This window comes from Ixodes scapularis, unplaced genomic scaffold (genome assembly GCF_016920785.2).
Source record: "Ixodes scapularis isolate PalLabHiFi unplaced genomic scaffold, ASM1692078v2 PGA_scaffold3__209_contigs__length_174095766, whole genome shotgun sequence".
Classification (NCBI taxonomy): domain Eukaryota; kingdom Metazoa; phylum Arthropoda; class Arachnida; order Ixodida; family Ixodidae; genus Ixodes; species Ixodes scapularis.
Window position 1 is genome coordinate 158,246,355 of NW_024609868.1, and position 13,411 is coordinate 158,259,765.

A 13,411-nucleotide genomic window follows, 5' to 3' on the forward strand; every position below is an offset into this window, starting at 1 on the left:
CTCAGTACCCAGAATGCTTGCATCTTCAAATCCGATACGGTGGTCATTAACTTCACAGTGCTCCGCCAGAGCACTGCGTTCGCGGTCGAAGTTGCGTACGTCATTTTTGTGTTGACGGAGCCGTTCTTGGAAGTTTTTAGTTTCTCCAATGTAGGAGGCGGGGCACTGGGTGCAGGGTATTTGGTAAATTACACCCTGGGCCCTTTCCTTGGGTGGACGACTTTTTGGCCGAGGTAGAAAACGCCCGAGTGTGGTCACAGGTTTATGGGCCACGGTGACGTGTTCTTTTGCAAAAATCCTGGCTAGTGTTTCACTTATCCCTTTTGTGTAGGGTATGCTGATGCGTGCAATCGGTTTAGGACGTGCAGTCCCAGTAGGTTGCCCGTCTCGGCGACTGCGGTTTAGACGGTGAGTGATCTGGCGAATGAAGTTACCTGTGTATCCATTATTTTTTAGATCACGGGTGATCGCTTGCTCCTCTTTCCTTTTGTCTGTTGCAGGTGAACATATATTCTTTGCCCTCATCAGAAGTGTCGAAACTACTGACGCTTTGTGACTTAGCGGGTGGTTTGAATCAAATTGGAGGTATCGTCCCGTGTGCGTAGGCTTCCTATACACTGTAAAATTCAGTGCCTCACCCTGTCTTTTGATTAGCACGTCAAGGAAAGGTAAACAGCCGTGCATTTCGTGCTCCACCGTGAATTGGATGGCTGGTTCAATGGAGTTCAAGTGAGCCAGGAAGTTGTCCACTTCTGGCGCTTGCATGATACAGAAGCAGTCGTCGACGTACCGCAGGAATATTTGGGGCTTGGGGTTGAATGATTGTAGCGCCTTGTGCTCAATCGCTTCCATTGCCAGGTTGGCCATTGTGACTGAGATGGAAGCGCCTTCCAAGAACGGCTCCGTCAACACAAAAATGACGTACGCAACTTCGACCGCGAACGCAGTGCTCTGGCGGAGCACTGTGAAGTTAATGACCACCGTATCGGATTTCAAGATGCAAGCATTCTGGGTACTGAGACGAACCTACGCAGAAGACAGCTGATAGAATCCTGGCATATTCAAAACACCGCAAATAACATCAATAGGTCTCTAGGCACCTTACCCAGTTTATATGTTCATGGGTTACGAGATACAATCAAGACGGCGCAGGCGAAGCGAAGACAACCAGCAATCGACAATGAAGAAGAAGAGATAGCCAGTTCAAAGAAAGACAAAGAAGCTATTATCCCGTTTAGTCGCCCCTGAGGAAGAAACGAACTGTTTCGAAACGTTGGGACAATTTTTCGACTTTTTGGTTGGCGTATTTCTTTATTCTTTACATTTAAAGTTAACCAGGTGTGTTGAAAGGCAAAGCAAGGCGCGTATCAAGAATCAAAGTCATAAGTTAAGAATTTACTCTTGCGTAAATATACTCCACATCAAGACTCCCGTTAAACTGTCAACACATGACCATTGAAAGTCATAACCACCCTTGTGGTGTGTACGATCAAGACTAATGGTAACTGCTAGCATCCTTTTGCTTAACTGGTGGCTAGTTCCCAGTTATCTCAGTCTATAGAGCGCACTGCTATTCGTGCAGAGGTCATGGGGTCAAGGGTGGGAAAAGGCGGATCTTTCCAGCGACACGCCGTTCATCTAGTGAGCGTTTGGTGGCGCTGCATCTCTGGTGGAAGTTGTATTCTTCCAAAATTCAGCGTCACATTCAGCCGTGGTCAAAATAAATGCTAACAGAGCGACGACCGAGCGATGCGTAGGATGCCTCACAGCGGCAGATCGGGAGTGTTTCAACCACGGGTCCGAATTTTTTGTATTATTTATCGCGACACTTCTCATTTTTGTTATTCACCGGCAACGGCACTGCCTCTGCGCTGCGCACTTGAGTGGCAGGGTACGAGGGATGCTTGTCTTTCATAGTAGCGGCTGGCTTTCCGGTGACTGATCGTGCACCCTCACGACCTGAGTATTTTGCTCACGAATTCTTCTTAGTCATTTCATTGAATCCATTTTAATTTAGTTTGGAAGGGGCGTGGATTTTGTACTATCAACGCTGTCATTGGGTTGCAATAAAAGTCAGCCTTCGTTGATTGAAACCCTAATTCAGGCTGTGAAATCACTCTGCACTGGAGATGATAACGTTCAATTTTGCGTGCTTTTGTTTCCGGGCGTAGTTGACAACCTTTAAATAATAAAGCGCTACAACAGCAAAAGTGCGCCTACAGATAAACCGGAAAGTGTCGCGTTGCAAGTAGTGAATGAAGAGTGAACGTAATTTCATGGCGAAAAACCGGAGATGTAAATCAAGTTCTACTGAACTGCTCCGCAGGCTCGAAATGGCGCAGGCACCGGTGTTTTTATTGCTTTTTACCATGATTGAGCGTGAAAAAGTTGTAGAGATCTATATACTTTAAAATAATGGCAGATCTTAAAATAAGACAGTTAGCATTGTTATCTGATGATGTTGAACAAGCCATCTATATCAATGATGGTCTAGAAATAGATATAAATGCGAATCATAACAACCTCTTACCTAATAAACTTTATTACATTATCAGGACACCGCGAAGCAAAAAACAAAAACCAAATAGATACACCAAAATTCAATGGCAAGAGTTAATAAACTTAATTTGAGAAGCTTGAACAAAATAAAACAAAAACAGATACCTGTGCGCAGAAATGTACGACCTACCACAAAGTATATTTTTTCTTGTAAATCTTAAAAAAAAGTAGAGCTAAGATGCTAGCCAAAGTGGTGATCGTTTTTTCAGTGTAAGTCCTTTCTCTTAAAATATTATTGTTTCACTGCCCAAAGCGTCGGGTCTGTGTTGGAAGGAACATTTACACTTTGCGGTTTTATTATATCTTTTTTCAGACACCGGTTTTTGCAAGGTATCAACAAGACAAGAGAGTCCACGGTGTCAGAATTGGTCTCTGCGTTGAGCACGAGTGTAACGAGCAGGACCTGGAAAACCTTTTCAAACTCAGTAAGTCCTCCCGCTTTCTTTCCCTTCCTTGCGCGAAGAATCCCAACTAAATACAGCTGCGAGAGATTACAGCAACACGTTGACGGGAGAGGTTAAAAAAAAACATAAAAGAGATGGATGCTGGTAGTGCGGAATTAAAAGATGCTGGTCTTCTTGTGTTCTTTTGTTATGCGTATAATGTTATAGGTAAGGCACCGAATACCTGTTTTGGGTTTACAAAAACAAATAATTGTTGATTATGACGCTTTTCTTGTAACCGGCACAGTCAAATAGTAAATACTCGCTGGGTTTTTTCTTGCAATTTTACGTGATTTTTTTAGGTTAATGACCTGCTTTCATGACAGATTCTCGGCAGTGCAGAGAGCCCAGCACGTCTTAGGTCTGCAAGAAGGAAATGCCTCGAGAAGAAGGAGGCTGTTCAAAAATCTGACCGTACCTTGACACTACTAACTAGGCTGTGGTCGGGTCGGCGAAATTCTTACTTCCGGAAAGCGTCCAACAGAAAAAGAAGACGAAAATAAGAGGCGCTTTGAAGCCTAAGGAAGTTCACTGCTAACTTTTCTCGAACGCAGGGGGTTCAGTCGCCTCGAGTGTAGGGCACATATTTTGTGATCTCTCTCCTCGTCCCCCGTTGCTTCCCGCAGTCCGAGGGGTTCTGCTTACAATGTCTAAGTGCAAACAAAGGGAAATCCTTTCTAGAGAGTGTGGTAAGGTAATATTAAAACTATTTTTTTCTAAATTTATGTTATCTCTTTCGCCATTACCATAAGTGTTGTAATTCAATAGCATTCCTAAACCTTTTCTTGCTGAGTTATTTATTATTTTTATCAAGAACATCTGCTGAGGCTCCACCCTCGCGACATGGTGTGAGACAAGACATGATACGAATTGCGACAATTATGCACCGATTCTAGTACTCTCAATAAATTTGGCGGAGAGACGTTTTCCACCAAATTTAGTGGGAACCGTTTTCCACTGTATTCTGGGTTTTCCCGAAAGCGTCTTTGTGACACCCGAAGGGTGAAGTCTCGGTATTGATTCAATAGTGTCTGAACACTGAATTAAATTACTGTGAGTGAACGATGCTATTGAGGTCAAGACCAAGCCACTCTGCATGGTTGGAAAATATTATGGCTCTAATTCACCGACAAAGTATAACATTCAACCGTTACCTTTTTTTGCAAGCTTATTTTAACAGCATTGGTCGTCAATGTTAAAATTGCATAATAATATTACACTGATATCAACATACCAATAAAACTCAGAAATTGGAAACTTTTGTTTACGTATACCTGACGATTAACCGCAGTTTTTTGCGCTAATAATATTCTAGGAACAACTTAGTAAACCAAGTGGGAGTTTTTTTTTTCTTTAGAAGTACAATTTGTTTTTTAGTCGCCACGTGTAAGTTACTGTTTCAATCCTGCTTTTGAAGAACATTTTATCTTATGGCTCCATCTGTGTCCAATTTTTGGCTCAAACGTTAAATATATTTTCATACACGTAATACACAAAAAAAAACAGCCATGCAAATTTGCGAAAAAAGAGTTTGCAAATATTCGATTCCCGTCACTGCAAAACCGGTACCAAGAAGTTAATATTGGTTACTTATTCAAAAGGTTACGCCTTGTTATCTTATCAAGATTCATCTCAGTAAAACATTGCAGCGTCAAAATAAAGTCATATGTTGGAAATCTAGCATTGGAAACTTTTGCGAAGTGCGCTTCAGGTCTAAAGTTTACGTTTGAGCAACCCAAGGACGGGAACCTGCATTTTTAAGATTTATCGTTGTCGGCACAAGTCAATCGCCTATGCTGGTATTTTCTCCTCTGTAAAAGAAAGACATTTCACCTTACACTTTCTCTCATTCTAAGATTGTAAAGCGGCATAGCCATCTACATTCTAGGCTCGACCCAGGCAAAGTCACGTATCCACGCCGTTGAGGACAGTTGTAGATCTCAGCTTGAACGCCTTAAGGAATTTGGTTTTCCTCTGGCAGTCCTAACAGAGGTAATGGAACCCTTGTTGAAGGATGTTAAAGAGATTAGCAGCAGCAGGAAAAATATTTTAAGAAAGCGCCCAGTAGTAGGCTCGTGCCTGCACACAGTGTCCCGCAATTGTAAACGAATAGCCAACAGGTAAGATGACCCAGTGGTGTTTTCTACACCCCAAACTTTATTTAAGACCTGCGCAAAGATGAGCTTTGTCATGTGAAATCGTTTACAAACCGCTTGCCACTAAGAATGCAATAGCAAGTTTGTTTCCTGCACGCAAGCTGCAGTTTACAAGATTCCCCTTAGGTGTAGTGGTTGCTCCATTGTACAGACTGAAAGATACCTCAAAGAACGGCTTTGAGATAATTTTTATTCCCTTCACGCCTGCCTAAACCCTGCCTAAACAATCTCTCACCTTCCAGTGCACACCGACCTTCACTGACACAACTACACTCAGGGAATTTGAAGATCGGACTACCCGAGAGGTATTTGAGGCGTATAAAATTCGAAAAATAGGACAGCAATGCGTTAGCCATCCTTTTCTTTTGTTACGTGCAAAGGAGGTGACATTCTTAGCCAACGCCTAAGGCAAGTTAATTTTGCCAGCCTGGACTAAAAAAGTGCCGTATTTTATCTTTCCTGTTCTTGAAATTTGATATTTATTTTATTTTCTCTATTTTGTTTCATGGCGTGCTTAGCGATTTCCTCTTCCTTATTCTTTTCCCGCTGAAATCAACCATGTTTGCCGATATATTGTCTTGTTTTTTTTATTTGTGCTCTCCTTATTAACTATCATGTGGGGTTCATTTCTGTGGCTTCTTTTTCTCCTCTTTCAAAAGAAATTAGTTGGGGGTCAGCTTTCTTTTGTTCTGCCTGTCCTTTTCTCTTCCTCCGTGTTCTTTGCGCTGTTTTAGCATGTGGAATGGATATGGCCAACAACCGCGATTCTCCCTAAAGCACACGTGACATAAAGTGCCCCCCTATATTGTTAGCGCGGAAGGAAAACTTAGTTTTACGACTTCTTTCCATTGACAACGGGAAGCAAACCTCACATTGGAAAGTTTCCTATGAGAAAAATATTTAAAAAAAAGTATTAGTACAGTTTAGGTAAATAGTTTCTACATACTGCTCATCAGTCATACCTTGACGTGTGCCGAGTTTAAAAACTTCATTTCGAGTTAATCGTTTATTTTTTTTTAATTCTCGTTTTTAACAAATATTAATAACATTCACAAAGGCTGGTGAAACACCATTGTTATAAAATGTGACTTTTATTCTCTAAAACTTTATTATTTTGGAACGAGCTGATTCGAAAACAGAATTTTAAACTCGAAGGAGGATATAAAAAAGTTTTTTTGGGTGACTCTGAGAAATTTAAATGTTGGAATTTGTTAAATTTGTGATGCAACACGAAAGTTCTGAAACGCAATCCAGTATGCAATGAAACTGCGAATGAGTAGTGCGACTACTTAGTGTCATTCGAAAGCGTGGTGAATCCAATATGAGCGCACTCTTAAGAAGTTCATATTCCGGTATGTTGCAACCTCAATGATTCGAGATTAACGTAGCGCTTCGAAGAGGGTCGAACAGCCTCCATGATATCCCTGTAGTGAATAACAAGTAAAACAGAAACCATATTTTTTTTAACGTCTTGCAATTTCTTTTATGTTCTTATGCCATCGCTAGAGCGCGTGGTAGGCACACGACTGAGAAAGGAAAATACGATAAAATAACTTTGAATACTGAAGTGTAGAGTCCCGCTTTAAATGTAGTCTCTCATTGGCTTTGATTATACGGTTCTTAATGGTTTGAGATTCAGGAAGGCGTACACTTATCCGACAGCGTTAATAATTACTACAAAAAAGACGGCATGAATAGCATTTATACTTAGATAGGTTCTCTCCATCTCAGATACATTTCACCTGAAAAATCGAACACCTTTAGGCACCCAAAAAAAATTGATTGGAAATTTAATTAGTAAGGCCAAAGATAACTAAACATTTTTTTTTTGAATCCAGGAATATTTTACTGTTTTGTTTTGATGCCCACCGTAATGGCGTTGATTACGATTTTCGGCTTTTTGTTTGTTCTAAAAATACAAACTAAAATAGTTTATTTTGGGCGACTTCACTTTTGGTATGAAATGAATTACGCCAATTCTACGTTTTGTAAATGTAACTAAAGAGAAAAAAAATGTCTATATCTTGATTAAAATCGTGTCCTACGTTGTTCTAAAAGACCGTTAGGAGGTTTGTTAACATCAACGAGATTGCGCTCTATGCCCGCTACTTGAAGAGGAGTGATGGTGGCACATGTTTTTCCCTTCTGAAGTTTGCGTTGGCGTTGTGATATATTTTCTCCAGTAAGCCAGCTAGTCTCGTATTTCTGTGTTTGCGTGCATATTGACAAAACGTCATTATACGTTAAACCGCTCGTCCAGGCAAATCAATTTGCTCAGGTTTTTTAGAACAAAATATATTTACAGCGGGCGCCACCTCTTCTATAAGGGTAAATTATTTCGCATAAATATTTGTTCGCTTTGTGGTTGCCACAATTTAAACCTCGAGTAAAGTGCGTTCACTTAGGACATTTGTGTATAGTGCTGAATTTTTTTTTAACCTTGTTGTCGAGTTCTCCCCACTCAATGCATCGAGTGCTTTAAATATTGCGGTACTATATCTACATCAACTCGGGTTACGTCGGGTGTGCCACAAGAGGGCGTCTTAGGGCCTTTACTTTTTTTCAAAACATAAATGACATCACCGAAAATATGAAGCCTCATATTAAAATGTTCGCCGATTACTGCGTATTATACAGGGAAATAAAGAATTCAGTCGACCCTGTCATCTTACAAGCCGACATAAACATTTTATCTTCTTGGTGCAAGCAATAGTAAATGAGCCTAAATTTAAGTAAGTGCAAACATATTCCTTTCATAAGAAGTAAGTTGCGCGATTCTCAAAGCTTCCTAATTGATGGGACCATTTTATGTACTCTTCTCGAGTATGTTTACCTTGGAGTGCTATTTGCGGATTCCCTATAAAGAGAACAGCCATATAGAACGTACAATCAGAAAGGCTAGTAAAATTGTTTATTTTATCCGCCGAAATTTTAGATCCGCGTCACGAAACGTTAAAGAAACACTTTATGTTACTTTGATACGAACGATCCTTGATTACGAGTGCGTTGTGTAGGACTCTGATTCCGACTTCCTTATCAATAAACTAGAAAAAAATCTAAATCAAGCCGTGCGTTTTGTACTGAACAATAATGACCCTTTTGCTAGTGTTACAGATATGAAAGCTAGGCTGGGATGGGAAACACTTGAATCTGGAAGTAAAATACTAAGACTAAAATTCTTCAACCCTGTCTTTCACAACAAAGCAGGAGTGAATAAAGCCACCTATCTTATGGAGCCATCCTAGGTCTCTTTGCGTTGTGATCATTCTAGAAAGGTTCCTGTTTCTACACAACTCGCATACTTGCGAGTCCTGTAGAAACAGGAACCGCTCATACTTGGACATTTGCCTGCGACCCAGCAGGGTTTACTTATGGCTTGCATTACACAGGTCGTGGCCTCTCTAGGTTCGTCTGTGACTCTCTGTTTTACCTGCTCGTAATCCTCCTATATTCTTCATTTCAAGTGCCCCTAGCGTATATAATAATCTTTAAGAATGGTCAGAAGTAAAAAGAAACATACTGAGATTGTAAAACACGAAAGCAAAAAAACTTCGATCTTGTAATTTTTGTCTTCTAACCTTATGCTTCGCACTTGTCTTCCAGTCCTGATCAGTGACATGGAGGTAAAGGTACAAGACTGCGTGACAAACCAGGTTCCGCCTATTGACGACACGCAAGCCGGAATTATGTAAGTACTATGTGTTTACACCCGCCCCAGTTTGATGTTGTTTCGGTAGAACAGAAAACATAGAACATAGCTTTCTTTTCATGAGTAACGATGCCCAAAATTCAACTAGCGAGCCGGCATAAACCTCAGGGGCATATGTACCTAGCTCGGCAGGTGCAGAAGTAATGGTATAATTGGAAGGTGAGTATATCTATTTAGCCTCGAAAACATGCTTCAAACTAAACTGTTTTGACAAGAGCAAAATACAACAACAACAACATTGCATTATATACATCTTACCACGATGTAACAGAAAATGCCATCTCACCGTTCTAAGTTTCGCAGTCCTTTTTGTGAGTTTCTATTCATATGTTTAGAGAGCAATAACACTGGTAGGTGGTTGAAAACACGTTGTACATAATACATTCGCGTACTCTCAGCATACCTTCTTCTGATGCGCAGTATATCGAAACAAAGTGATGGTCTCAATGGTCGCTGTTGTAGATATGGCGTTTAAAACACAGAATACCAGAAGTGCTGTGGGACGACTGCTTTTTTCTAAGCGTCCCTCGAAAGGCTCCCTATTGAAAAAGGCCAATATGAACTCGGCTTATTGGAAATATTGTATTCCAATGAAGATGATGGAAACCAATAAAAACTTATTGTTATCCGATTAACCCAATACGCAGGATGGGAATTCATATCGGAGCACAATATCCCGATATAGTATGCGGTTATTGGTATACAACAGGATATTGGAGCACAATATCCCGATATAACTTGCGGTTATTGGTATACAACACGATATCGGAGCACAATACCCCTATATACTACACGGTTATTGGAATAGAATACGACATCGCGTGCATATTGGTGACCGACATGGACATACTGTACGGCCACACGATATACAAATATTGGTCGTCGATCATGGGACCAAAGGAGAATACAATATGATATCGCGTGCATATATCTCAGAACGCGGGTACCAAGTTACCAACATGCATTATATTGGCATATCCACACGGCAATACGCGAAAAATATATTGGGTGTGGATACACACATAACATAAACGTTCTGCGTTGCGAACACATTAACATTGATCGACAGTGCAAGTATGTACAGTACGGCACACAGTACACACAGCCTCGCGCGCTTGAAACTAGACAACCACCAAACCATTCAGAATAACTAGCCGGAACACCCGCCGCGACCTACCTTTTAATGAGAAAACCCAATAACGACGTGCTCATTGGAGTGATCGTTTTCCAACAAATGTTTATTGCAGTTGTAATGCAACAAAAGTTGATCGCCAAACGATAAACCCAACGTACCGGGATACAATTCGATGTTGCAACACACCATCGCAATACAACAAGAAACTATCGGTGTTGGGACACGACCACCACATCGAATACGATATCAATACGAAGTTACCGACGGTGAGAAATACATCATGACACGATATACTAGTTACCAGTGTTGGGACCGAAATCGAACGCGATACGTGACAATGTCGGTTCGCACGATAAAATAATGAGGGTGAATAGATTTGACAGGTCACGTGCATGTAGTTGCTTCTTACGCGCACATTTATCGATATTGACCCACCTTTCTGGGTAATCCTACGTGGTACACAAAATCCACGACGACATGCGAGCACATTTCACCCACCACTTTTCGTCGCCTGTTTCGCGAGATTCACACACTGTCCAAAAAACGACGTGAAAAATACGTGCACTTGCGCCATCAAACGATACGTTACAGCCTCGTTTCTCGAGAAGACAATTTCCATCGCCAACACGTGCGCGCGCGCGCGCGCAAGCAATTTGGACCACAGTTTGGACTTCGAACTGTCCGAACTTCGAAGGGAGCGAGCCCGGCTGGCCCGGCGCGATGCCGGCGTCGCCGGCGTGCTGGCGAGCCGCCAAGACGAGCATGCGCAGTGCGCAGCGCGCAGCGGGCGGGCGTCGGTTGCGCCGCTGTCACCACTGTGTCTGTGTCAACGACTGTGTGTTGCGCGACCCGGCCAGCTTGGCCAGCCGGCGTGATTGGCGTTCGTCGCACTCTGTACTCGTGGGCATCGAGCGAAACCTACACACTTTCAATTGCTTCGAAAGGTACGTATACACGACTCTATTACTTGCAGCATTGAGTGCTTTGGCGTACGCGGATCAAAGTAAACACCGAAGGACAGAAAGGAGACGTGAAGTTTTTAAATCGAGGCCTTTTTGAACGCCTGTGTCCCCTGTTGAAAGCACCCAGCTGTGCTCTGTTGCAGGCGTCATTTCGACTGCGTGTGCTCCAATGTAACGTCAGTCACTGTTCACACTCGGCTAGCTTTGACAGTTTGTTATCTCATGTGCGAAATAGACATAGAAACCAGCGCCGCGTCTCTTTCGGATGCTCAGCCTCCAGCCCCCTTCCTTCCGGCGTGCTTTCTGCCGCGCCCGTTCGGCGCATTGGATTCGCGGGCGCGTCAGGCTCGTTCGAAGAGGCGTCTGAAGCTGACGAGTCGCCGAAGTGTACCGGAGCTTCTCTTTAGGAAAGTCGCAATCGACGCTCGGCGGCTCGGCTCTGAGCTCGTACTTTTCTCCTCCCGGGTAGACCATGAGTGCCGATGAACGAATTTGAAAAAGCGCTAGTGAGTGACTTTGTGACGCCGCCCAACTGTCCTTCTATCAACGGCGCAGAGCAAATGATGTACAGAAAAAAAAAAACGCGTTTTTTATATTTTGTTGGCCATCTTTCACCTCAACACAAAGTGAATCGCGGCTGTACGTCGGTTGACTCATTATTGTGCCTAGATTGTAACGGAACCTTTTTGGTGTGATCTTATTCTGATATCGTTATATCTCGCCTTTTCATCTTGGCTGCACACCTCTAGACGACATTCTACACATTGCACTCCTTGTCGACATGTCGCTGGTGCTTGAGACTAATTGGAAGTCACTGTTTGCTCACTCCTTGGTGCACACATTTTATATTCAACATCAGTTATCTGAAGGAGGCTCCATGAAACCCTGGAATTTGTTTAGAGGTACCTCTACATACTGTGTTAGAGTGCTGTTTTGTGCGTTGTAGGTTCGCACAAAACCAAATTGCACCTTGTAATATACCCTTTGACTGTTTACTACAATTAAAGTTGCAATGAAACATTGGCCACGAGAGGTGACTCGGCCAAAGTGGCCAACAAATTCCTCACATAGTTTTCTCCATGGGTCATTTTGGATGTTGACAAATTTTCTTGTGAATAATGAGTGTTATGCACATATGTTTCTTCTACTTTTCAGACAGGTACTTCAGTTAGATAAACCCCAGCAAAAGCAGCAAGAGAGTCTCGTAGGGTCACACCAAGGATAATGGCATTCCTGCTCGAGTCCCGGGTCTTCTCACCGAACTTCACTGAGCATAATGGTACATTCCCTTTCCTTAACTTTGTGGGAGCCGAGATTGAAGGACGAGGCAGAGGTCACGTGACAGGCGGTCGGCGGAGAAAGAAGTCACGAGCTGGCGCGAGACAGTGCGTGCTGAGCGAGGCTGGAGCTGGGCAGGAACATCGGAGCCGGGCTGCCTGGCCACTCCCTGGGTGACGGGCGGAGCGCATACCGATTGGGCGGTGATTATTAGTAGCTAAGCGAACTCGATAAAGAAACCAGTATTAAAATGGCACATCCAACGTGAGGCTCATTCGGTATGCCTCTGCTTCTAGTTTTCCCCAGGGAGTCATACGGATTCGTTGAGCGGGTTGTTCACTAACGCTAACAATGCCCGTTGAGACAAATATGTTGGAATTTTGGCGACTTGTCTCACGGCAGACCTCAGCAGGTGTCTCCTCGAATCAAGTACCTAAAGGGCTCGAAGAACGAGGTTGAATACACGCTTTCTCGGGTACCCTAGAATAGTGGTTGGCAGGAGACGGGGAGCGCGGTTAAGATGTAAGAAAGTCGTCTCGAGAGGCAGAGGAGAGTCACGGCATGTTCGCTGGAAGGCAGGATAACGGGTGGTAGGAGGGGAAACAGCCAGGACTCATTGCAGATTTAGGATTTAGGCTTGGGGTGATGCGGTAGGCAAGTAAGCGCTTGTCGAGGCCTGGAGTGCAGATGGGTCTTTGACAGTGGGTGTTGGAAAGATTGCGCAAATGGCAGTTGACACCGGGAACACTGGCAGACGAGATTGTCAGCGGGTGTCGGGTAAACTGGGGGAAATTGCGGTTGGCACCTGGAACGCTGGCAGGCGAGTTAATGAGCACTATGATTTGTAACTGCTGGGCCAAGACGGCTAGTTTCTTCGCGTCAGTCCAACAGTCGACAAAAGGCGGAGGGACGACTCTCCCTTGAGGGGGGTCGTTCCAAGAAAGCTATGAATTGATTTAGATGATTCTTTCTCGACTTCACTCTGGCCGGTCGTGGCACTGACAGCAAGACTTTTAATAAGTTTTGTCGCATCACGGCCTGGCCGGGGATACGGCGGTAGACCTTTAGGTGGCTTGTAGCTGTCCAGCTTGCCTTGAGGTGTGAACAGTTGAAGCGGGCTTGCTCGCTGAGCGTGAACGGTGGAAGCAAGCCTAAGGCCCACTTCAGAC

At 43.3% G+C, this 13,411-nt stretch overlaps 1 protein-coding gene across 1 annotated transcript in view; it reads left to right on the forward strand.

Annotated features, from left to right (window-relative positions):
- LOC8028829 (nose resistant to fluoxetine protein 6) overlaps positions 1-13,411 on the forward strand; it is a 138,525-nt gene that overhangs the window by 40,839 nt on the left and 84,275 nt on the right. Inside the window, exons 3-4 of the mRNA XM_040211128.3 lie at positions 2,873-2,984; positions 8,762-8,846. Of these exons, the coding sequence (XP_040067062.2) occupies positions 2,873-2,984; positions 8,762-8,846 (197 nt within the window). The remainder of the gene's footprint in view (positions 1-2,872; positions 2,985-8,761; positions 8,847-13,411) is intronic.